The sequence below is a fragment of the Falco rusticolus genome, chromosome 7 (genome assembly GCF_015220075.1).
Source record: "Falco rusticolus isolate bFalRus1 chromosome 7, bFalRus1.pri, whole genome shotgun sequence".
NCBI lineage: Eukaryota > Metazoa > Chordata > Aves > Falconiformes > Falconidae > Falco > Falco rusticolus.
In genome coordinates, this window is record NC_051193.1 from 60,441,555 (window position 1) to 60,467,219 (window position 25,665).

Sequence of the window (25,665 nt, forward strand, 5' to 3'; positions counted from 1 at the left end):
AGAGCCAGTCTGTGAAAGATAAATGTGCAGGAACATCCATTTCAAAACAGAATGATGCCTGTAACACACAGCCTGACAATAGTCAGTGCATTTGGAATTAAATCTTTGTGTAGAGGAGTTTCAATTTTGTGTTTCATGCATACTGCAAAAGCAGGCACAGCTTAGCAGAAGAGAGGATAACAGGTTATAAATGACTTTCTTTGATTATCTTCTTCAAAAAAATCTCCATGATCTTACATTGTTGTATTTTATTTTGTAAAAATGTAAATGTAAAGATGTAGCTATATGAGATTTCAGAAAATCCAGCCAAGGATGGAGCTGCAACTCCACCTTTTTGTTTCCAGGCCAAACAGTTTCCCTGCCATCAAATACATTTTCTGCTCAGTAATGGGTGAACTACAGTCTACACCAGTATTTTGGAATTTCTCTTACTCTGTTTTTTTTTCTCCACAAATATACCTGAGCACTAACCCAAAGGTATAGTAAATATTAATTCTTAAAGGGCATTGATTTGTTTTTATTTAATATCAGTTATTTTCCCAGCAACTAAATAAATGTAAATTAAGCTAAATCCACATTTGATATGTTGAGCATGTTTGTTGGTTGCATCTGTATTATTCTGTACCAAAAGCCACACCTCTGGTGCAAGGCGTGAAAAAAACCTCAAAGCTGTAACAGCACCATTGCAAGAAATGCAAAACAAATCTCAGGAATTCCCATGCAGATCAGCCAAAGATCCCAGTAAAACACATACTTTAAGAGGTCAATAGATTGTTATAAAATGAAGTACACCACCTGAATCGCGCTATAACCTGTATTGTGGGACCATGTTCTACCATCGTCTGCCAGGGTTTGTCTTTATTAGTAGGTGGGTGGCAGTTTCTAGATCTGGTGGCATCTCGTGCACCTGATACTTGATTACCCTTGCTATACGAATTCAAACTGCTGTATTTTGGCTATACATTCTTAGAAATTTAATTATATTTAAAATCTGGTTAATAGTGTAGTAAATAACTGGTATTGCTACAAAATTGCATTCTGAAGGTAATGGGATTGAATTTCAACACAAGTTGACACTCAATTAAAATTTCCATATATCTAGTGAATTAGCCAATTCTTGGCTGCTGTATTAAGGTGGATGTCTTCCTGCTTAACTGAACACTGGGAAAGACGGGCAAAATGCATAATAAAGCCAAATCAAGACTTAGTACACCCACTCAAATTTCTATTGTTTGTATCAAGTAGTAAGCTTGCAGAACAAACTCAGGGATGTGGACTGAAAAAAAAAAATTAAATAGTCAGCATTTAAACAAAAATCCTCTATATTTTAGAGTAATGAAGCTTAAAAAAAAGAGAGGCCCTTAAAACTTCTTACTGAATTACTGCCATCAGCCAGTAGATCCATGGGGCTTGTTCGGCTAAAAGCCACAACAGACTTTGTAATGCAATGATGTAATCTTGGCTTTGTGTCATTTATATTCAACCTAAAAAAACAATTTTCCTGAATAGACAGGCTGACAACAATATTGTTCAGTGTTGGTTTTTATTTGGATTGTTTCCAAATGGTTCATATGCCTCCACAGCAACACCCCATGCCCGCTTAAGTTTTTACTCTGAATTCCGAAGTTTCCCCTTTTTCCTCGCATTTTATTTTGCTTTTAAAGTCCCAGTTATGTTTGTGAAACTAACCAGCTCGGCCACAAAATTAGGATGTATCTTGCAGAGTGCATTCATTTTACTTTTTGCATATTTTTCCCGAGGTCATGTCAAGGTTAGTTTGAATTCCATCCTACATTAAGACTTCTTTCACAGCTATTTAGCTCTGCAGCCTACTCCCCGCTGGGGTCTGCCCCTTGGGCACGTCAAAGCTTCAGACCTGACAAATCACACACAGATGAAGCTGTACAGTTTTTTAAACAGTTTCATCAGTAACGTGTTTTTTTCTTTTTCCTTTCCTTTACACCATACTTTTTTTTCCTTTTTTTTTTTCTTTTTTCGCCCACTCGAGTTTATTCTCTGAATTGCAATATTCTGAAGGCTGATTTCTGTATGGAAAATTCCCTTGCACAGGCGAGTTGTAAAATAGAAATGGCGTTGTACAGTACGTGCCACTCACAGCCTCCCAGAAACTGAAAGCACTGCAGATCCTCTTAATTAGTAACAAGCTATAGCTCCTTGTCTAATAACTGTAATCGTATTGTTAACATCTATTTGCACAGAAGAGCCTAAAACTATAAAGGCTGATAAATATTCAAAATTTATCGTCCATATTGGGAACCCATTAGTTATCCAGGAGAGCTGTTAGTTGTTCACAGGAATAAACTTCTGTCATCCTTGGGATTACTCAGATGAGTAAATGTTCATCAGTGTCAAGAAATGACGCTGTGCTTTAGCAGTAATCCTTATGGGACCTGGGAAATTTTAGGTGGGTGTATATGTGTGTATATATATAATCAGCTTCACAACTATGTGCAGGGTTTTCACCACCTACGTTCACGCACAGACATCCCCCCCCATGTGTATGTTGCTGCACAAAAAAAGGTTTGAAGTGTGTAGTGCAGCTTGCAGTTGAATATACGTTTTCTATAATTCTTAGCTGTACCCTGCGATCTGTATTTTAGCATTTTGTGAAACTAATGGTGCAACACCATTTCCCATTTAATTGATGAAGTTAAAGTGCTTGGCTGCTAATGAGTGTATTAGCAAACAATATACCCTTAACAAGCTTAAGCAGCTCAGGATTTTAAAAAGCAGCTTACTGTCCTCCTCATTTTTATAAGACAAAATGTACTGCCTTCTACAAATTGCTTGATCGACTGATGAAGTACTATAATTATAGTTGTATTGCAGTTTTGACAAAGCCACAATAACAGATTGTAGTTTAGTCCCCACTCTAGGCACACAACTCTTTGCATTACAAAACCCAGTTTTACTGGTCTAATTCTTACTGAGAACAAAAGGCACCTGGAGATGTTAACTATATACTAAAAGAAAACTTGGAATCTAGGAAATAATAATATTGAAGCATGACTTTTTTTTCTCGCAGTTAGTTCATTGGGAATGGTATCTAATGAAGAGTTGTCTAAAGGCTTGCTTGTTTGGAACTAATTAAAGACAGATATCCTAAATAGAAAAAGGATCATGGGAATTACATTAGGTGTCTGGAGACTTGTTATTCTTTTGGTACTCTGAGTAGATTGTGGAAGTTGTTAGGGATTCAAGAAATAAGGCAAGCTAATAAAAAGTTCTATTTTTCTGGTTATTGGCCAACTATTGTATTTTTGTTTGCAATAAGATTTGTGCCAACAGGCTAGGGGCTTGAATAAAACATTTAAACATTTGTGCATTAACACATTATGGTGAAAAGAGAGTCTTGTGCTTTCACTCAGTGCATTTCAGCCTTCAATTAATGTGAAAGCACTACAATGCCTATGCAACTTCTCTTGCCTAGTGGTGCACCATTTATCATTGCAGTTTTACATTGACCTTGACACCCACTTCATTAGAATAAAGATTGTCTACCATTTAGGTTACATTGTTCCTCTGCACAGAGACCCCATGCAAATTTCTGTTCAGATAGAAGAGCTGTGAGCCTGTCAGAGGTCATCTGCATTAAATGATTGCAGCTATTTTCCAACTGCTTCTTTTCATTCTACTCAATTCAGGCTAGGAGGATCAATCAAGCCCTCTGCCTGAAACAGTGGGACTGCTGGGAATATAACTGTTTTTGGTAGTAGTGGATATGCCCTAAACAGTATTAAATATTTAATATAAATTCATTAAAGGGCATACAGAGTCCTCAAAAAGATATTACATTTATAGTAAGATTTAAAGGGTTGGGATCACCTTCCTTAAAAAAAAGGCAGAACAATGTGTACCCACTGCATAATTTTTTAATGTAGGCAAAATTTAGTTCATGAAGTTGCTTAATGATTCTTTCAATGTGTTTATTTCTCTAGCTGTCACAGAAAGGAATGCCTAGTAGAAGTGTAATCCACATTTGCTACTCTGTCAAACAAAAAAGCAAGGTGTTTGCAGGGGTTTGAGACAAAAGCGCTAAGATTTGTTTTGGTTTACAGGCAGGCACCCATACGCACATGCACTCTTACACAAATACATATAGTAATATTGTGCTTATTTGTAAGGGAGAAAAGCAAATGGAAATAAGGTAGCACTCGCTGTCTTGAGTTTTCTGAGTGATATAATTGGAATTAAATTATTAATGGGAGATACTTAAAAAAGATTGTTTTATGATCTTCTATTAGAGAATTTGCAATTCATTTTAATATTTGTAGTTTGATTTATATCAAAGATAATGCAATCTATGTCCAATTAACAATACATAGCCAATGTAATATGATTTCCAGATCATGCAAATGGAATAAACTAGAAGAGGAAAAACTGATTCTTAACCTCAGATGTAATTTGCTGTGTGAGTTCTGGCAATTTTAAATGACATTGCACTTTTTAATTTTTCCAAAGGCTCAGCAGCAAATTTATACCAATCAAGAAAGCCTATTATTAATTTACAAGGACAATTGTAGGAGTCTTTATAATTTCCCTGTGCAATTATTTGTCATAAATTGCTAATAGTGAAATACATGAAGTTTGCAAGAAACGGCAACTGCTATTTATCTAGACAGATCACTCAGCCCAGATCTTGAATGTTGTCCAGAGGTTCTAGTGCTATTGACAGCGTAAGAAATAAAACCAAGCTTCTGGACTGTTTCTGAAATATTTCACACTGATAGTACCAAAAAGGTAGAAGCATTAAGAGCTATTGTGAAGGGTAGGCTGGCCTCTAGCAGATTCCTTCACTTTGCTTGTATACGGCTGAGCTTTGGACCCTGGACTTTGGAATAAAAAGACTCTTTGTTCATCACTGAATGGCATTAGGCATGGGCTTCCTAAGGGGCCACCATGAAGCCTAGCATGAAGAGTGCAAACATTATCCAGATCACAAAGTGAGAATGTGTGTGAAGAGATGATGGACAAATATTGCTATATGTGCATTGCTATATATTTTTATATCTTTATATTACATATTTTGGTGAATTTGCTTGCAGACTATTTGCTTAACTTAATGTATGCAGTATATTTTGCAAGTGTGTGCCAATGCTGACTGTGCATGCACTCACACACACACAACGTGTGTGTGTATGTATTTGTGTCTGCAGCAGCCGAAACACCCCGAAAGACAAGTTTTTTAAATTTAAAGATCCAACCCTGGTAAAAACTAAAACTGCAGGTCACTCAGTCCTGATCTCAGTTGTGTATCATACAGTGCCATTTGACGGAAGATACTTTGTTAGTATGTGAATGGTGGAATGCAGAACATCTACAAATAGCACACCCTTATTCCAATAATGGAGAAAATTCACTGGCTTAATTCTTCTGTACTTCGTAGCCATAGCTCCACTGTGTGTTCAGTATGTCTAGTCTCTTTTCACTATAACCAACAGAAGCACCATACAAAAGTCTTACAATGGATGTCTTAATCTCTCTGTGTGCTTTTAGAGCATTATTTTGAATTCCATCATGCAGGCTTTTTTTTTTTTTTTTTTTTCTTTCCTCTTCTGAAGTTTTATTACAACAACAGAATTCCCAGGGAGCTTTAGGGGCAAGGTTCGCATAATATTGCCCTAAAGTTTTGCTCGAGGGGTGGAATCCGCACCCCAGTCCTGATCATCTTTTTGTGGTGTTTCTCTTTCTGAAAGATGCAGTGCGTAGTCTTACAGAGTTGTTAACTGTGTACAGATTTTTTTATTGTTTAGCAGACAGTGCACATCTACGGACCTTTCATGATGATTTCTTTCTCTGACCTCTCAGTGACTAGGCATCTTGTTCCTTAACACTGAGGGAGGCTGAAAAATGCTTGAGTTGCTCAATGTGTGCCTTCTATACCAGTTTCAAAATGGCTTATTCTTCTGGTTTCCATGGTGACAATTAACACTGTTACAAGGCATTGTTCCAGTCTCCATTTGGGCAGAATTTTCGGGTGTGATTTTTCACACAAAAAATGTTTTATATAATTTTTTAAAGGAAAAAAAAAAAAGAAAGAAAGAAAAAGATGGGGGGTGGGGGGGGAAAAGGCCCAGTTTAGTATAAAGTGTCAAAAAATGTGTCTCAATCAAGCCTGCCTGGATTTCTTAGAATATTTTTATCAGGGGAGGTAAGGTTTTAACTTGCTTTGTTTTGGAATTCAACTTCTTGTGGTTTAAATATTTTTGCCAAACTTATTCTCAGATAAAAGCTACTGTCTTTTTATAAATTCATCTATTTGTCCTTTGAGAAATATTGATTTGAGTGAGGAGGAATAAAAAGCCAAAATTCTTTAACTTACACAACAATGTTTTGAATTTCTTTTGAGTGGCTTCAGGAACACAAAACCAGCCATGCATGCAGGCAGCTAATCATGCTGTAAATATTTTGCAGTTTTTCCAGTATGTTGTTGTTTGGGTTTTTTCCTCCAGTTTTTTAATATGCCAGGTGTTGTGGGAAATTAAATATTGCTCATTTATTTATTATCGTGGCTGTTGCAAGAAACCTGTGACTTTAACTTTCTTAATCTCGTTTTTGGCTATTAAACAGTAATCTGTATCATAGCATCCACAGACTGTCACAATGGAGCAGCCTTTGCTCACTTAAAGCTGAGAAAAGAATGAATTTGAAGATTAAATTATCTTCTCACCACAGGATTAAGTAGTCCTACCAGACTAGGGTTGTGCAGCGCTGATAGAGCTGGTAGCTAATTTTTCCATGCAACTGCCTAGAGTGTAGGTGTTTAATGGATTAAAAAATAGCATTAGCAATAGCATCTCATGCTATCAGTTCTCAGACTGTTCCTCCTGTACATTAAGCTCTTCCCTTAACTTAAAATACACACTGCATGTTAAATATCCAGGACCAAAACAATACTGACTCTCAGTCACATACCAATACATCTAATAACGAACTGAATTCTTTCATCTTTTACAGTTACAGTATAATGCATTTTCTATCAATCAGCACTTTCATCATGCTTGTTTATACAGTAGGTTACACGGTGACAAAGACAGAGCACGTACATAAAATCTAGCTTATTTATTTTTTAATGTAATAACCTTTTATAACATCTGTCACACTATTTGGATTATACTGCACTGAATTATTTTATCTAGTCCAAAATTAAATGAAACATCTTCTGTTTCTGTGTTAACAAGAGCACTGTAGTCATGAAACATGCCATGTATTTTATTTCTTCATCCGTCCTGCACTGTCCAGGCACATACCCATCCCCGGTCCAGGCAGCAGCCACTGCCAGCCTAAAACAGGTGATGAGCATTCAGTGGCTGTGCCTGCACCAGTGTCACACAGCTAGAGGACTCCCTCAGTCTATTAATTCACTTGACAAAAGAGAGGGAGTCGCACGAACTGGATTTCAGTGCCTAGCAAATTGGACTCTGGATTCCCCTTGATATTACATGTACTTATGGAAATAATTATGCAAATCCTTTTCAGCTATATCATCTTTAAATAGAAATCAGATTACATAAAGAAGATTGTAATCTCCTCCAGTAACCGTTCTAGCTGAAAAGGCAATAATACAGGACCAAGAAGCATACTTGTTGAACATTTTAGTCCAATAAAATGGTGTTGCCTCTTGGCAGATCCAGTTCCCCAGTGCCAAACCTGGCTGATGCCTCCTGTTGTGCATTCCTAAAACCTTAGCGGCAGTACACCGAGTATCAAAAGGCAGGTTCTTTATAAACAATTCCTTGTTTTTTACCATGCATATTCATGTAATTTTGGATACGCAGACACCTGATCAGTGTTCATTAATAATGAGAAATGGTTTAAATCACCTCATTTAAAACATTTGCTCTATGATCCACAAATGACTAATATTTGCTGAAGTTTACATAATACAAATGATGTGCATGTGTTGTGTAAATGAGAGATTAAAATATGAAACTAACAATATGCAAACATATGCATGGAAATGCTGAAGACCTGTTAGCTGAAACAGTGATTTCACACCTTTATTATTTTCTTTAAGCTGTCTCCAATTGTATTTTTGCTTTGTTTTCCTACAGAGCATGTTCTTGGATCTGGCAAAGGCACCCATGTTTTAAACATTCCTTATTCTAGTTTAATTTTTTTATACTTAGCCCAGTTATTAACATTTTCAGTATGAGCTGCTATGACAGTTTTCTTGGCTGAATTTAAAGCAAAGAAAGCCTAATGTTTAGGATGCAATTTGCTAACAGCGATGCATAATTTATGTACGTCTTGTAAACACCATTTTAAGAATATGTGCTGAACTCTTCTCTTGCAGTAAAAGGTGCAGTTTTGACCGGATCAGAAGTTCTGTTTCTCTGAGTGTTTGATACATAGGAGGGAGAGGGGATTAGCTTAACTATGTGTAGGGTATGTATATGAGTGGATGCCTGTGCATTAAATTTTGTGTTTTTATTTACTGTACCAGCTACTAAAACATAATTAATCAATATAGTAACTATTATATTTAATACTTAATTCAGGTTTTAAGGGAATACAGGTTTTAAAGAGATTTATTTGCTAATGTGTCTGTAGATTAGAATACCTTTTTATAGAGTAAATAAGTAATATACAGCTAAAATATTTAGAAAGCCATATTAAAGTAATTTTGGAAGAAACTTCTGGGTTTATTCCTATTTTCCCTGTTTGTTTGGGTTTTTTCTTTTTAACAATAAATGACATTGCAGGAAATAAAAGGTATGTTGAGCTTGAAGAATCTATTGGACTGTATGAGCATTGTGGCTGTTCTCGTTTGTGTGTCATTTCGCTGCTCCTGTTGGTTGATGCGATAAAAATCAAGTTTCTCGTATTGTGTTGTCAGGGAGTTATGTCTAATTGTTTTTCTAAGGCAAAACTTTCACGTTTTCATGTGTAATAACATTTCAGGCCCATATATGAGACAGAATCCACAATGAGAGAGAGAAGAAATAAACTGTACAGGAAAACATAATTATGAAATTCTTTCCTTCTTGGGTTTGTTTTTTGGTGGTTTTTTTTTTTCCTATGGAAAGCATCAGTGTTACTTGCTGAAGTAGCACATTTGAAAAAGGCACCACTGATTTAAATGAGACAAAGGCAGATCAAGCTTCAGATGAGTGTTAGTGAATATTACCGCACAAGTGAATATTGTGAGTGAGTGAATATTACTATATGTAATCAACTGCTAACTGCCTGCATAGGTACGTCACCAAGAAGACCACATACGTGGTACCTAAATCTCTTGTGATATATCATGACATGCTGGTGTGCTTGAAAAAAAAAAAAAAAATGACACAGTGAGCATGATCGTAACTGGGCACATAGAATTAAAGTTTAATTTTATAGAGGAAACTCTTTACAGTGGCTAATGTTACCTATTTCTTTTCATTTTAGAGATACAATGTAGAAATGTCAATCAGGCATCCGAAAAAGATGGAACTGCTTAGTAAGGTTGAAGCTCTGAAGAAAAGTGGTGTTTTACTACCAAATGATCTCCTTGAAAAAGTGGATTCAATTAATGAAAAATGGGAACTGCTTGGGGTATTTGCATTTTTATTACTGTTTGTGGGTTATGTGTACATTTTTGTGTTGAAGTACGCTGTCTGTCTGATTTCTAATTTGAGGCACAAATATCTCTCTCTTTCAATTCACCACGTACATTTCAAACAAGCTACTCATGCTATTATAAAAACTCCACAGTATTTTCCTCTTCTGTAGATTTTTTTTTATTCCATGCTTGTCTCCTGTCTGACTTTAATAATTTTAGTTCTTTAATACATAAAAAATGTAAGTAAAATATGCCATGTATTACGGGTATGCACCAAGTCAACTATAATGCAGTATATCTGATATACACTGACTGTCATGCTTGAGTGAATGTTAATAGAATTTATTCTGAAGGTACATGTTAGAGACATCTACTGTTTAACTATTTACTATACCCTTAAGATGAAAAGTGGGGTTGTCACTGCATATTTCAGGTCACACTGATGGCTCAAAAACAAATACACAGATTCAGTACAAATCTGAATACCTGAAGCTAAGAATACAGCCGGGATAGGTTTCATGCTGCTGTATTCAGCACACTTTTGACAAAAGCCAAAAAAGTTTCATGTAATTCATTTCACGCTATGATGGGCTGGGTCTCAGCCAAAGAGTGAGATACAAGAATCTGGCAAAAAAAGCAATATAGTGACTCTGTTACCCAGAGACCAGTGATGGCACCGTGCAGGAGACACTATTGTCCTATTGTTGTAAAACAGCTGAGAGAGAGAGAGGTCAAACTATATATTTTTCCATCCACTTCTCTCCTTAATTGCCTTCACTTCAAATCAAGGGTAAGATAAATTTATAAATTACTTTAAATGATTAATTATAGATGTGTGATATTAGCAATACAGTTACATTGCATAATTTTGCATGCTATTATCTTAGTTTGAAAAACATTTCTAATATATTACAAGTAAGCTATACATGCAACCTGCCAACAGCATTTTAAATACTGACTTGTGTTGCTTTAGCTTATTTGGTAATGCAATAGCCATTTGAGAGGGTGGGGCTTTTTTAGTTCAGCACAGTTGTTTCTAATCGCTTGATTCTCTAAATGTGCAAATTGTCAGAAAATGTTATAAGTTGCCTTATGACTAGTGAGCTTATTACTTTTTAATTGTAGTCTGCAGCAGCATCACAAGCATTTTAAAAGTATTTGAACATTAATAAATTTACTGATAAAAATGGGGCTTATTAACTATTCTTTTGTGTCTGATCATGACAACTTGTATTTTTAAAATAATTTCAGTTGTAAGCCTTGCATTTATGACATTCAATGTCTTTAATCAGTTAATTCAGTGGCACTGATTAAAGCTGGTAGGATATAAAACTGTGAGATAAGCAACTGATCATAATTCTGAAAATCAAGAATAACTCTGTCTCAAAAAAGATTGAAGCCCTCTGCTTCTCAGTCTGTTAAAATCAGAATATACCTCTGGATGAAGTTTTGCCATTAATTTCAGCATTTACAGAAAAATAAAATATAACTATTAGAGTTTTCCTGCTAAATGCAATTTCATGAATAATAAGCAGAGTTTGATAGAGTTTTGTTTAATTTAATAAAAACCTCTGCAGAAACTAACAGCACTAGGCATACTGTTTTAATTGGCATGATTACGTTTTAATTGGCATGAAAAAAATTAAAGACAAGGATTTTAACTTCTAACAATGGTAAAATAGAGGGATATGGTTTTTAATATTACTTTCATCTAAGGTGAACAGTGTGGAATGGAAATACATTAGAATGAAATGTCAGTGGTGCGTACAGTTTAATCTGTGAAATTTTGTCCCCTGTGCTGAATATTACTCTGTCTCAATTGCATATTAAACAACCCTATCAAGGCAGGCATTGGCATCTGCTGTGCTGACACAAATTGTGAATTAAATGAAATTGATGTCCTCTGTCGTATATTTATGAAGACGGACCATTCTCTGAAGTATTCTGTTTATGAAGAATTTATGATTGCAAACTGTTCCAGAACAAAAAAGTGGCAATAAATTCTTTTTTGTGACCCTACCCTCCAAGGGCATTGATTTCACCTCCTGCTGCTACTTTTGTTACAGCATAAAAACAATAGCTAGCACTGGATTCCACTGAGGGTCTTCAAATTATCAATATTTGCACCATGAAAATAGAAAGGTGGTGCCAAGAAAGCATGTTTTTCAGTTATGATCTCCTAAAGATGTTATTTACAGAATGCCACATAGTAGATTAATGTCTGTTGGTCTAATTTTATTTGTGTTTTAAAGCTTATTTTTGGAAGCTAACTTCATTGTTATAAATTATATTCCAGTAACTTTCTGAAGCACGTATTTTCAACAGAGCCATTCTGTGTCACCTAAAACTGTATCTTCACGTTACAACAATTAACCGCTGCTAATTATCAGTTTAAAAGGTTATTGGATGTGGTTGTCAGTGTATATTCAATATTCTACAATCAGTAACACAGATCTAGTGCTTATAATAAGTGTCAGCCTGACAGCCTCTTATAGGTCAGATAAAATACTGCCTGGCATAGAAGAAGCAGGCAACAGCATATCTCCCTTGTGATGTTAAAGGATTGCCTTTCAAATCCTGAAAAGGAAGGTAACTTTCTTCCCCTGGCCTCTTCAGAATATTCATTATGCTCACAGCGCCCACTATCAAAATGTTATTCAGCAGTTCTTTTATTAGAAATACTACTTTGAAAAGCTGTAGTAAATTAGTTTCATTAGCGGTCAGAGGTGAATGTTTATTCTGGCCCATTATTTTTAAAGTGGATGGTTAACACGGAGAACTTAAATCTGAATTTAGTTGCCTAAATAATTGGACTGATGTTCAGGAACATCGAGGCTTTGCAGTTTCTGGTTTGTTGGTGGCTGAACAAGTTCATTCACTTTTAAAAGCAAACCAGTGTTTGTGACCTAACTGCTCCTATATGCAACCTCAGGGCTACAAGTTTGGGTACCGGGACCTGACAGTTCTCAAAAAATATTTCAGTGTTTCCCCAAAAACTTAGACGGTACCTTGGGTAAGAGTTTGGGGAACTCAGTGCTTGCCAGATTTTCTGTTGCGGCCTAGAAACCAGTAACCCTCATGGTCATAGGTGTCTAAAGCCATGGACAAATTCTGTGGAGTAACTACTTGACAAAGTTATGTACAATTTTGTCCCCTCTGTCCATAGTTGCTCTTAATAAACATTGATTTACCATGCTTCCAGCAAAGTCACTGACCAAGAGAGAACAGCATAAGTGAGAAACAAGGATACAAAAAATGAAATTGATTGAAACAAGGAAAGAAAGAATTAAACTGATTGATATGAATAGTAATTATTTAAAAGCCCACATCTGTAGTCATCTAAGGGATGCTTCTTGTTGCACATTAACCTGTGTATGTTTTGGTACGTAAGACTAATCTATGTTTTCTTTATCTGATGCTTTAGAAAACCCTAGGAGAGAAGATCCAAGACACAATGGTAGGGCACAGTGGGTTAGGTCCACGTGACCTGCTCTCGCCTGAAAGCGGCAGCCTGGTAAGGCAGCTGGAGGTCAGGATCAAAGAGCTGAAAGGGTGGCTGAGAGATACAGAGCTTTTCATCTTCAATTCCTGTCTGAGACAAGAAAATGAAGGAACAATGAATGCTGAGAAACAACTGCAATATTTTAAGGTAATAAAAAAACAATCATAGTTTTCATAGAGAGACTCCTCTTTATGGTAGGATAAAATATTTATCCTATGCATAACATAATGCAGTTCATGTACATATGTGATCATATATTCATATTTTCATCTTCATTTATGTACTGTGTGTTCATTCATGTTGATTTTATTGAATCTTTACAATAATATTTATTCCTTAGACTTTTTGCAAAAGAGAGCTGTAGAGGGCTTATCGCATGGCATTGGAAAAGCAATAGTATTCTTTCATTCTACTTCACTATGAAGTTGAGTTTTTTCACAAAAAGCTTCACTCCGAATTTCACTCCCTACATCAGTTAAATTAATGTGTTGCATGACCATCAGCTTAATAGCCTATTTCTCTGCACATATAATCCAAGAATAGCCTATTTGAGGTCGCATTTACAGAGGTATAAATTTAGCATACATGAGAAAACATTCAAGATTGTGGTGAATAGTTATGTAGAAAAAGACATATACACTATGAGATTTGCATTAATCTAGGCCACACCTTACGCCTAAGCCTGACAGTTTATGGAAAAGAAGGAAAAGAATTGTAGTCACAAGGCTGTATTCAGATCGATAAGCTCTTTCAACTGAAGAGCAGCATTCAGCTTTGGAACTGACTTAATGGAGGTTGTATGTTTTGTTCCATGCCTCTAAAGTAGTGGGACCATTTAGGAAAGATGGCTATTAAGTTGGCAAACAAACCTGGTAGAACCATGTGATTTTCTTCTGTCCATAGCTATCACTTCTAAATAAACCCTCACCTGAGTCATCATTACAGGTCACTTTACTCTGCAAGTGATCTTTGACCAAAGAATAAGAAAGGAATCACGAGTAATTGTTGAGCCTTAGAGGTAAAGAGTTTTTTCTCTTCCACTAGTACATCAGGGTATCTAGGGCAACAGCACTCTTAAAGTGATGGACAATTTATTAAATACTCACCTCAAAGGGCATGCTGCGAACACTTTTAAACATACTTTTTATACAAGCATTCAAGAAAATAGCAGCAGAAAAATTACTGTCTTCTCAATTAGTCATTCCTTAACTCTTCTTTTTCCAGTCATATGGATTAGTGAGAAGATTGTGTCAAAGTAGATAGAGTTGATAGGGGTTTTTTTTCAAGTTCCTGAGCGTGTCCATTTGAATGCAATTTAAAAATTTCTTATAACATCTATTTATTTGTTTTTAAATTATTTGTGGTCTTCTGCTAATGGGGAAAAAAAATCGTGCTGATTGTTCTATCACCAAACTTCAAAGCTAGTGATTATGTAGGACTATTGATAGACCTGCAGAACTTCACAGCAGTAGATCCATGTCTTCCAAAGGAAATGGTAGATGCTTTTTATTTCTGTGGAAAATTATGGCATTTATTTAAGTGCATAACTGTGGATTTAAAAATTTGATTTCAAACACTTATTTTTAAATATACATTTTATATATGTATGGCTTAGACTTTTATGCAGAGATATATATATATATATATATGGACAGAAATACCATAGCAGTGTTACTTAGTTATTTGGAATGTGCATAAATCTTTTTTTTGATGAATGAAATCTTTTAGTATGTATATGACATCATGTCAGGCCAACAGCTTTAGAGATGTTAAACAGGATAGTACCACCCACCATGACGTAACCAGAGTATTTCATTACTCGGTTGATTATCTATTAATTACATAAATAATGCATTAATTATTTTCAAAATGGTAGCCATTAGAGTATAAAAAATAATTACCTATCAAATATGGTGAGAGCACATCACTTTGTCATATATATTAAACCATCTTTGTCTCATTAAATCTGAAATCCACTATAAGTAAGTTTTCCATTCTTCACTGATCTCCTGGGGAAGTGTATAAAAGAGAAAATGGATATAATTAACAATACTGCGATGTATAATACATATATTTGAGGAAGAACATTTAGAACATTTTCAAAAACATTAGCTATGCCACTAGTAGGAAACCTGCTGGGGTTTAGTTTGACTTACTTTCCACTTAACTTAAGAGCTTAACCTTATTACTGCTTTCACTGTGGTAGGTGAATCATTGTTTCTTAATGGAAATTTATTGTGCTGCACCATCCTGATTATACACATAGCCACTGTACACAGAGAAACATTTTTAATAACATAAACTCAACAATGCCTTGATTTTCATTCCATAATGCTATGATTTAAATTACACTTATGCCTTAGGAAAAACAGTTATTTCATTTTTCAGGTGTTTTCCTTTCCTTTTGCAGTTGGAGGATGAATTGAATGTATAGTTCACATGCAGTTGGGACCCAAGTTGAGAACAATGGGGTGGGAGGGGTTGTCAAACTCACTTGTAGGAAATAAAATGCATGGAGATTAAATTACTTTCCCAGGTTTTAACAGCAAGTCAATGGCTGTGTTAGGGTAGAACCCAGCTACGGTGACCCTGATCTTTGGCGCTAAACGCAAGGCAGCCATTCCTTCCTTCCTTCCTTCCTTCCTTCCTTCCTTCCTTCCTTCCTTCCTTCCTTCCTTCCTTCCTTCCTTCCTTCCTTCCTTCCTCCCTCCCTCCCTCCCTCCCTTCCTGCCTGCCTTCCTGCCTGCCTTCCTGCCTTCCTTCCCTCCCTCCCTCCCTCCCTTCCTTGTTACTTCTCAATATATTCCATTTTCACATCTGAATTAAAGAGACTGTTTTCTTGCATTTACCACTTTTTCTTGTTTATATTCAATGTTCAAATCCTGCTGAGTACGTTTGGTTGATTTTTTTTTCATTATTATTAGCATATTTAGACATTAGTGTTAGCATATTTAGATATTAGAATTACTAGAATACTATTAGTTAAGGTCATTACCCAGCTTACGGAAGGTCCTGTTTTTCTTGGTTGTGTGGAAACTATGCGGTATACTTTGGTCAGCCCAGCGATCTCTGGGCAACACAACGTGCAGCCAGTCTGCAGAGCCATTTTGTTACTCATTCCAGCAGCTTTCACTGCTCCTGGTTGCCTCAAACATGTTCATATTTAGTTATGAAGGAGAGGCATGGACTTTGCTTCAGCCTACAGTGACACTAGCTGGCCATTCCACAGCAGGATTAAGTGGGCTTCCTTCCAAGTGTAGCCTAACCCAGGCTCCTGTTGAGAAGGGAGAAGGAGTGAACACAAGTTGCTCATCAGTAAAGGGGGAAGAGTAGGTATCTTACTCCTGGTTTCTTTTCTTCTGTTGCAACATGAAAAACCCATGAATCTGGACTAAGAAAATCAAGAGATTGACTTAAAATTTGTGAGATCTCTGTAACTATGAACATGCATTTATTTTATGTATTCATCCTTTTTATTTCTGTTCTGCCTTTTGAGTGCTTCAAGTTCATGTTTTCTTAGCTTTTCACTGCAATGATGAGGACCAGAACCAGTAACATGCTTTTAAAATGAAATACAAGATTCTCAGGTAAACACTGAATTGTAGCAGCTGTAAGACCTAATGTCATGAGACTAATAATCAGCATAACTGATTTCCTAACCTAATGATGTATGGCAATTTTGTGGGTCAGGAGAGATTTGGAGCAGGAAAGAATGAGGAGCAATAATAAAAAGAATTCACATTCTTCCATGAAAGTTTTAGCAAATTTCATTTGAGTGAGGTCCAGCCAGAAATTTGTGTGCTTGTTGGCTTGTAAGTAGAAGGAAGTGTTCTGCCACATTTGCTTTTATGTGTCTGGGTCTTCAAAAAGCATGGTTTTTTCGCTGCAAAAATGCCCTCCAAAAGACAGCAAGGGAGCCTAAATAATTAGTCATGTATTTCTGTCACTTGCAATAAAACTGATGACTTGAAGTGTTCAATATAGAGAAAAGACCCATCAGCATCAAAAAGGTAGTTGTGATGGCCTCAGCTCACAGACCATCTACTCAAGAACAAGCTTAGACTTGCAAGTATCAGTTCATCTCAGAATCCCTTGTCAATCACATAGAACTGGGAAAGCTTCTATTGTTTTCAGTAGCAAGATTCATAAAGAATCCTGTTCTCCTTCCCCTCCAAACTTGGAGGGGAAACAAGATTTTCCTGTTCAGAACAGGATTTTAGCAGAGGTTTTTTGCTAGATGGTGTTCTTTGGCAACAATAATGTTGCATTTAATGTAGTTTTCTGATCTGGTTTTATTTGAAGCAAAAAGCAACATGCTGTATATGTTATTCTTGTCTCCTTTATAAAAGAGCCTTTAAAAAGGAAAGACCTGTTTTTCAGCAGTACTGAAAGCTTATGGTTCTCATTGACTTTAGTCAATGTGTTCATTAAAGAAATCAGACTACTTATTCACACCAAAAAATGCTGGAAATGTTTTCTCATTTAATATTTCTAAAAGTCAATGGTCTATTGAGTTCCATAGCTAGTAGTATTTGCAGCCATTTCTGTTTGCCTTGTAAACAGTGTAAATTATCTGATGCTTGTAACTATTTCTAATGACTAGACTCATTCAGAAATGTATGTTTTCATCTTCCACTAAATTTGTGACTGAGCATACCAGATGATGCAACATCATTTTTTCAAAAAATATTTTTCAGCATGGGCTCTTATTTCTCCAATGACAAAAGCAACTGAACTTTTTGATTAAACAATATAAGTCGCATTGGTAATTAATAATCAGGCAGTTACTCAGTACTTGTTATGATGCTTTTCATTTTAATGGAAAAGTTTGCATGAGAGTCAGCACTGCACATCTTAAACTTACAGTTAAACATAATTCTATCAAGTAAAACACAAACGAGTTTAGGAGCGTATAAGATTATGGCCAAACTTAAATCAAAGAAAAGTATTAACTTTGAGTAAAGGTTTTGAAAGTCAGAGATTGGAGAAAAGTCCTGGCTGTTCCTACAGGTGCCAGGAATCGCTTTCACTACTGCATTTTGGATCCTTTACAATTCTTGGAATGATGTTCCTGGCAGAGCTGTAATCAAAGAATTACAGAAATTCAATATGCATGTAACAAACGTATGCAAAACGGTTTCCAATGGAAAGTCCAAAAGAAGTCAAGCAGGATTTAATCCTTTTTATACCTCTAAGATGGTAAAAAAAAAGTTGTAATAATTTTAATAAATTTCTCAAAAAGTGTGACTTCAGAGCCCTAAATCTTTTCACAGATGAAGAAATGTTTACCCAAATTTTGTTTGGATTAAATTTTAACAAACAGGAAGGCATACAGTATCAAATCTTATGAAAAACAGGTAGGATTCCAAAGTCAAATGTAGCCTGATGCAACTTAAAATGGTTTGAAGCAAACTCAGATTGAATTTACATGATCCACCATCCCAAAGCAGCACTGCTGTAGACCACTTAAATGAGAAGCCACCTCGTTATATTTTTACATATTTTTTTGCCAAAAATGTTGTATTTTGGCCCTTGTACAATATGTGGGTTTATAGCTCTAATTTGATTTTAATATACTCAAATATCAATGCTTAATACTCTAATTATATATATATATATACACACACAAGGTACTTAAATACTTAACATACTCAAATGTATCTCAAAGTTTGATTTAGTATACTTACTGATAGAAAGTTCAGTTTGTGTTTTAATAAGCTCTGCCTATTTAAGGCAACACTAGCACAATTTACGGTTCCCATTTAGGATTAAATATCCCAACTGATATAGCAGCTTTCATTCCATCATCCCATTTGGACTGTGAAGCTTGAACTGTGAATTCTCTGAGGTTTTTTACATTGTTACTTAGGTTTTAATTAATCAAAATCTCAAAATTAATCATAAACACTATCTGGTTGTCTAAAACCTTTTTACCCCACAAATGCTGCCTTTGCTGGGGGAAAGAAAGAGACACAGATCTAGCCACCGGGGATGGTTAAGTCTGACATGCTGCAGAGTTCCACAGGGGTGTCATGAAGTAGCTGCACGCAGTTGTAATTCAGCAGTGGCAGCGGGCTTCTGGACTGAGATTGGGATGTGGGATGTAGGCTACTGTGGTAACAGGGAGCCCTGAGTGCAGCAGAGCTCAGGGACAGCATATCAGTGAATACACTGAATCCTTTGGAGAGAATAGCCTAGTGGGTACTTTTAGGAAACTAATTCATATTTTGCTTCCTTCCTACCTCTGTTTTATGTACTGCCCTTATTTCTGGCATACCAAGGTGATTACCCTGCAGACAGCATAGCCGTAGGGTAGAGGTATATTAAAACACACTAGCTTTAGGGACCTACAGTGTCCCTAAAGATCAGACAGATCTTGTCTGAGCTTCTTTTATGGCAGGGGTGGGGGGGAGCACTTCTGGGATGCAATTAATCTGTCCTGTTTTAGGCATCAGGCTATGGAGAGGATGTACTGTACCTCAGAATACCTCCTTCTGAACGACTAGCTCAGGCATCGAGTTCTCCATTAGCTCAGATGGATCCTACTCAGGGAATCATCAGGAATGTTGTTAAGACTTGAGGGACTTGAAGATGTTGAGGCAACTGCAATCCCAGCTCAGAAAGGTTCACTGCTAATATCTGTGAGATTCTTCTACACTAACTACAGGGTTATTGTTTTTTCCAGAAAAGTTGAGCCTAAATTAGCTCTCAGCACTCCTGAATGTGTAGTCGGGTACTTATTCAAACCAGTGCCTTCTTGTTAATTGGAGCCAGTGAGAAGGAGGCAATGGGGCTCTTGCCCCCATCCTTCTTACTGTACTGGGATGGTCTGCATTTAATTCTCATGGCATGAGCAGGCTTGTAAGACTTGAGGTCTGACTCAGGCTGATTAACCCAGAAGACACCTTGGCTTACAGAGAAAGCTGTCCAAAACTGACCATTACAAAGTAAAACCTGCAATTTTGTAAGGATAAACAGCTTACAGTTCCTTTCCCAAACCTTTCATATCAAGGACATCTGCAGACTTTGGGCTATTTCCCCTCTCAGTCATGGCCTCTTCAAGAGTCAGATGTGTAGAAGTGAAATAGTTGACTTGGCTTCTTTTGAGAGAACGTTGTCAGTTCCATCAGTTATTATTGTCATTATCACTGAAGGTATAATTGATTTTCTTCTTTTAACCCACCCAAATGACTCCTTGAAAATGTGACTGCTTATTGTCCTGCTGTTGCCTTGAAGATCTATTTACTGCAAAACCAGAGTCTTTCTCTTCTGTTACTATCAACCTGGAAAAGGAAAAGGAAAACGAGAAGAAAGCAAAGGATGACAAAAGAAAGAGAAAGATTTCCCGTAAAAATAAGCCAAGATTGACTTGCTCTGATTTACAGTAATGGTTGGTCTCTAAGATTTGTTTCCTTTGTTAGTGATAACATATAGAAAAACAAGTACAGTGTGGCCTGGAAATATGAGAGAGTTAACAAAAAATCATGGTACTGTCTCCATTAGGGTTCACTTTGCGCTACTGCATGTGATTATACAATTTATTTGATTGTCTGTAACTGCCCCTTTGGACCCATAACATTGCATTTTCAGGTGCAAATCTCTCTGATATTAGTGGATTATTGATTGAATAGTGTTCTTCAGAGTCATTAAATCCTACTAACAAGGTTTTTCTTTAATTGGTGGATCACTGACCTAGTAGACCGTTGCCTAATTTTGGTTTCAGTACTGGACAGGTTTCCCAAGTTTCATCTTCACATGTAAGTTAATAGATCATAGTCCCAATAGGGAATAGTATTATAGACTGTACTAGTACATTTACTCACACTAGAAATAGTTTCATATGGCCATGAAACCCACTGATTTTAGTAGAATTATTTGCAAGGTAAAGTGTAATTCAATATGAGTAAGAATATGAATGTAAAAAGAACAGGCCTTCAGTATACATTCTGAAGTGTTATTGCAGTCCTTATCAGGTATATTATGTATCACAAGATTGAGACGTCAGTCAGGAATGGGATTTGCAGACTGGCAACATATCACTAAAGACAGCACAGCAGCTTACCTTATGCTTGCTGCATAAAGTCAGTAGAAAAAAACAAGAAAAGATGTGTGTGGATTCCTGTCCTTTGCAGGACGACTCCCCTGCTGGTCTGTTGGGAAAGTGCTGCATTTCCTCACCTCAGAATAAAACCGAAGGCCTGGACTCTGATGAGTTTTGTGTGTGTTTTGCCAGTGGCTGATGATGCAGTCTCACCTTTCCTTTTATCACAGTAATGCTTATTCTCATATTAGGGACACGATAAGAGGAACCTTGTTATGTTCTCTAAGGTTTAGTGAGGGAAGGAAAGCCTGGTTTGTGCCCTCTTTGCTTCCATCCTATCTAGTCTTCTTACCCCAGTCCTGTTGCTCAGGCAATGGAAGAATGGCAGCTGAAGGTGCAATATTATGAGTAGTGCCAAGGCCCTGAGACCGTCATACACAGTCACCTCATCCAGATATTTCGCTGACAACCCTTAGTGTTTTGACTGCTGTTCTCAGTCCATCTTGACCACACCACCTGAGCTGGAACAAAAAAAAAAAGTGTGTCTGTCTGGGTATTTATGATTAAGATATGGCAAAATAATTAAAATAATGTTTTTATGTTTTAATCACGTATCCATTCTGAGGATGCATTGCTTTTTTGAAGTAAGATGAGGAACACCATTTCTAGAAAAGCCTGCTTGTCCTCGTGCATATACAGATACACATGAAAGCACCATAATATATTTTCCTCTGTTTACCCTGGAGCAGCTCAAGCTGTACATTTCTGAATCCAGGGTAAATTTGCTTCACTGACACAAGAAAAAAGCCAAAGGAAATCTCTTTTTCCCTACTCATTAGATATGTTTATTTCCCCTTTCCTATCACCCTGCCTGTCCCCAAGTCTCCCAGAGATTAGTCGAATTTATTTTGTATTCGCTGCTTTCCCATAAAAAGGTAATACCAATGCAACTGCAGGATGGTTTTTTTGTCCCTTTGTAGAACAGGGTAAACTCTCACTACATTTCAGAATGTACCAGGCCCATTGCACAGACAGCTAAAAAAGCATGTCTGCCATTTGGGTGTGTTTGTGGGGGCAACTGGATTAAAAAAGGGAGTAAGTACAATATGAAAATCTGAACCTCGGCCTGAGGATTGCAGGTATTGATGTACATCCATGCAAAGACGTTTTTACTTTAAAGCCCCTTGTATAGCTCTGAGGCAGGACACCAAGTTTTAACACTTTTAACTGTTCATTAAAGATGTCTGAAATTCTGATACCTAAAATTTTAAGGCAATTGGAGGGAGTTTCTTAGCATCTAAAGTGTAATGTAGGTTGAGAAACATCTTGATTTCTTTTAAGCTGTAATTGTAAGTGAATTCCAACAACTGGAAGTAAAGTTGAGCCTAATGTGCACCTTCCTTATTTTGTAAAGTTTCCACCTGTACCTTAAGTTATTTAATCTCTTAAATTTCCACACACACTCAGTTGAAACTCTGCCCAGTGTGGTGATCTAGCAAAAATGTTGAGTTTGCAATGTCCACTACAGGCAAATGAATTTTTGCGTGGTGTGGTTCAGGATTCATTACAAAAGCAAAACATACTAAAAGCACCTACCTATCTGATGGCTTCCCTACTTTTATTTTAGCATTTTCTGGGGGCACAAAAGGAACCCTAGCAGATTGTGCAACTTCTTTCAATATTTCTCCCTTGCATCTTTTTCACTGGAAAGAGAATTTTAAAATTGAATGAAAAGAGGGCACGAACTGAAGGCATTTATAAACACAAACAGAGCCAGACTAGAAAAATGGGTCCTCCTGCCGTCACGTCTGACTCCTCTGTCTGAATGGCTTGGCTTATCCCCTGGAACCAAGTTAACCTCAACTTTGCAGTGTGTAGTAAATAGCTCTAAAATACTTCAGTGTGGAAATGAATCTAATTAATGCTCTCTGTTAAACACGAGAAATATAAGGCTTGGAAAAGCTATGTTGTATTTCAGTAGGGAAGATGCATTTGCATCCAACACTCTTTTCCTTTTATTTTTAAAAGTTACCTTCCTGTAATTGCAGACTAGTTTAGAGCTAAGATAGGAGCATCTTAACAATAATGGGCACTTTTTTAACAGATTATTGCCAAAAGTGCATTCTTTATTCCAGGGAGACGCTGTAATAGATACCAGTGCTTTAGTAATGATACAAGCAATCTGAAAGCTATTATAGTTTCTTTTATAGTAACTTAATCTTCATATTGTTTTATATGTCTGGAATTTTAATAGTGTTTTTAATTTATGAAGAGAAGTATATTACATATTACTAGTTACATGGGAATATGAGCTAAATAACAGACCATTGAACTATACTCATACAAACAAATATTTTGAAGTACTTAAACGAGCATAAGGAATGGAACAAAAATTAAAACATGTTGTAGAGATATAATAGCATCTTTTATTGAATGAGCCCAGAAGCATCTATTCTGGACTGTTACTGGTTTTAATGCACATATTGAACTTCTAAAGAAAAAGGGGAAAGAACACGGGTACTTTTAGACTGCTATTTAAAAATAAATATTTTATTTAAAATAAATGTATTTACCTAATTAATAAATGTATTTGCATTATTGATTGCAAATAAACACAAATTCCCATGTAATTTTTTAATGCCAGCGAAATGAATTAATTAATATAAACACTTGATTATAAGTAGAATGTAAGCGCCTATGTAGATTCTTGAAGCCAATGCAAAAATGAAGTATTTTTTCCTATTAGTTCATTGCCATTTTAAATATGTATAGAAATGTTCACAGTTGACAAGGAATATAGTGAACTGTGCTCAGACTTGTAAGAGCGATATCGTAACACTTTGCTAAGCAGTGAATTACAGAGAGATATGATCAGCGTAGCAATTTAGTGATTGTAATGCTATTAAAAGTAGGGATTTTAAATAAAGAGAACCAGTTCACTGTTTTGAAAAAAGTAATATTCTACTTTAAACTGTCATTCTGTGTTTCTGACTCTCAATTAGATATTTCTAAAATGTCAGTCCCAGATTCTGTTGTGACCGTCATCATAATAAAATGTGACAGCAAAGATATTATATCAATACTTTTTCCATAATTAGCATTAAAGATCTCTCAAGGGTTAAGCACAAAGGTTTTCCACTGGATGGACTGCAAGCCTTGTGCCTTTAAAATCTTTTAATATAGCCGAGACTGGTGACAACCAGGAGACAAATCTATGAACAAACCCGTTTGGAGAGAATAGTTTTGTGGTGTGTGATGTATGTTACGTAAATGAGCTTATTAGGACTCTCATCTATTTTATTATTGGTGCCCAATTTAATAGAGGCATTTAAAAAACAATATTTCTGCCTGACTCCTTGAAATGAAGAAGATACATTGATATAATTGAGAGCAAATGATTGCATGTTGTGCCATTTAATCATGTCATTTTTCAATTGCTGTTTTTTGCACTTCACTGCATACTTATAGAATATTTAGCTTCAGTATAGATTAAGTCCCACAGTATGCAACTGAGTAGAGTTCCCATATTAGGTGACATTTTCTTTTAACCTTGAAATCAGCTAAAGCACACAGGTTTGGCAATACTTTTCTAAAAGATGACAAGTCATCATTCATTTCCTATCTTTGTCATTTAGCTTTTTATTTTGAAGAATTACTTTCTTCCTAATATTTTTTGAGGAATTATTGGTTTTCTTTTTCATTCAGAAACGCAAATTATTTTCACTACGTATCCTGTAAGAATGGAATTTGAAGTACAGAGATGCACCACCTCGGCAAGAGAAGTTCCAGCAGGCATTGCCATTTCACAGAGAACACTGAAACCTACATTTTACCCAACATTTGCGAGCGTACCGTTTCCTGTTTTTTAGTGCTGTTAGCCATGACACTTTAAAGTTTTACATTAGCACTTTTGAAGTCCTGCACTAGCCAAAAATCAGACTTTAAAATGCAAATTACAGGTTTTTTTAAGAGTTGCAGTTTGATTGTTTTACTCAGAAGGGTAACTTCCATTCTCAGATTTTGCCTTAATTTCTGCTTAGGGTTGTTGTACTAAATAACAACAGTTCCATCTTCATTTCATCTTCCATCAGGCAACAACTGATGCAATTGGAAGTGTGTCATTCCCTCCCTCACACACCCACGTCCTGTAACAAGGAGAATGAGTAAGACTTTAACAGACCAAGGTTAGACAGAAACATCCTCTTAGGTCCGGTCATTCCAGATTTATCTGTAGTCAAGATTCTTTCATTTTCCTAAAAACACCCAGTATTGTTTGTAGACAGAAGCACAATGTAAGCCTAGAAATAGTATTTGTCTCAGTATACCTTGGCATTTCTTCTGAACCTGAAAGCGCGAAGAAAATTCCTCTGTGTAAGTTACCATTTGTCATCTTCCAACTACTTTCAAAGCTCTGGGCATCTCAACATGAACCTTTCTTATTCCTAATTGTAGAGTAAAAGCAAGAAAGAAGGAAATGGTTGAAAGAACCTCAGATCCCATAAAAATTAATTTTCCAAACAATATGTAATAAATGATGCTACAAAAATCATATCTCAA

The 25,665-nt window shown here is 36.2% G+C and overlaps 1 protein-coding gene across 2 annotated transcripts in view; it reads left to right on the top strand.

The window, feature by feature from the left end:
* Positions 1 to 25,665, top strand: part of AKAP6 (A-kinase anchoring protein 6) — a 287,417-nt gene that overhangs the window by 224,747 nt on the left and 37,005 nt on the right. For both annotated transcript variants that reach the window (XM_037395841.1, XM_037395842.1), the window contains exons 10-11: positions 9,412 to 9,558; positions 12,990 to 13,214. In XM_037395841.1, the coding sequence (XP_037251738.1) occupies positions 9,412 to 9,558; positions 12,990 to 13,214 (372 nt within the window). The remainder of the gene's footprint in view (positions 1 to 9,411; positions 9,559 to 12,989; positions 13,215 to 25,665) is intronic.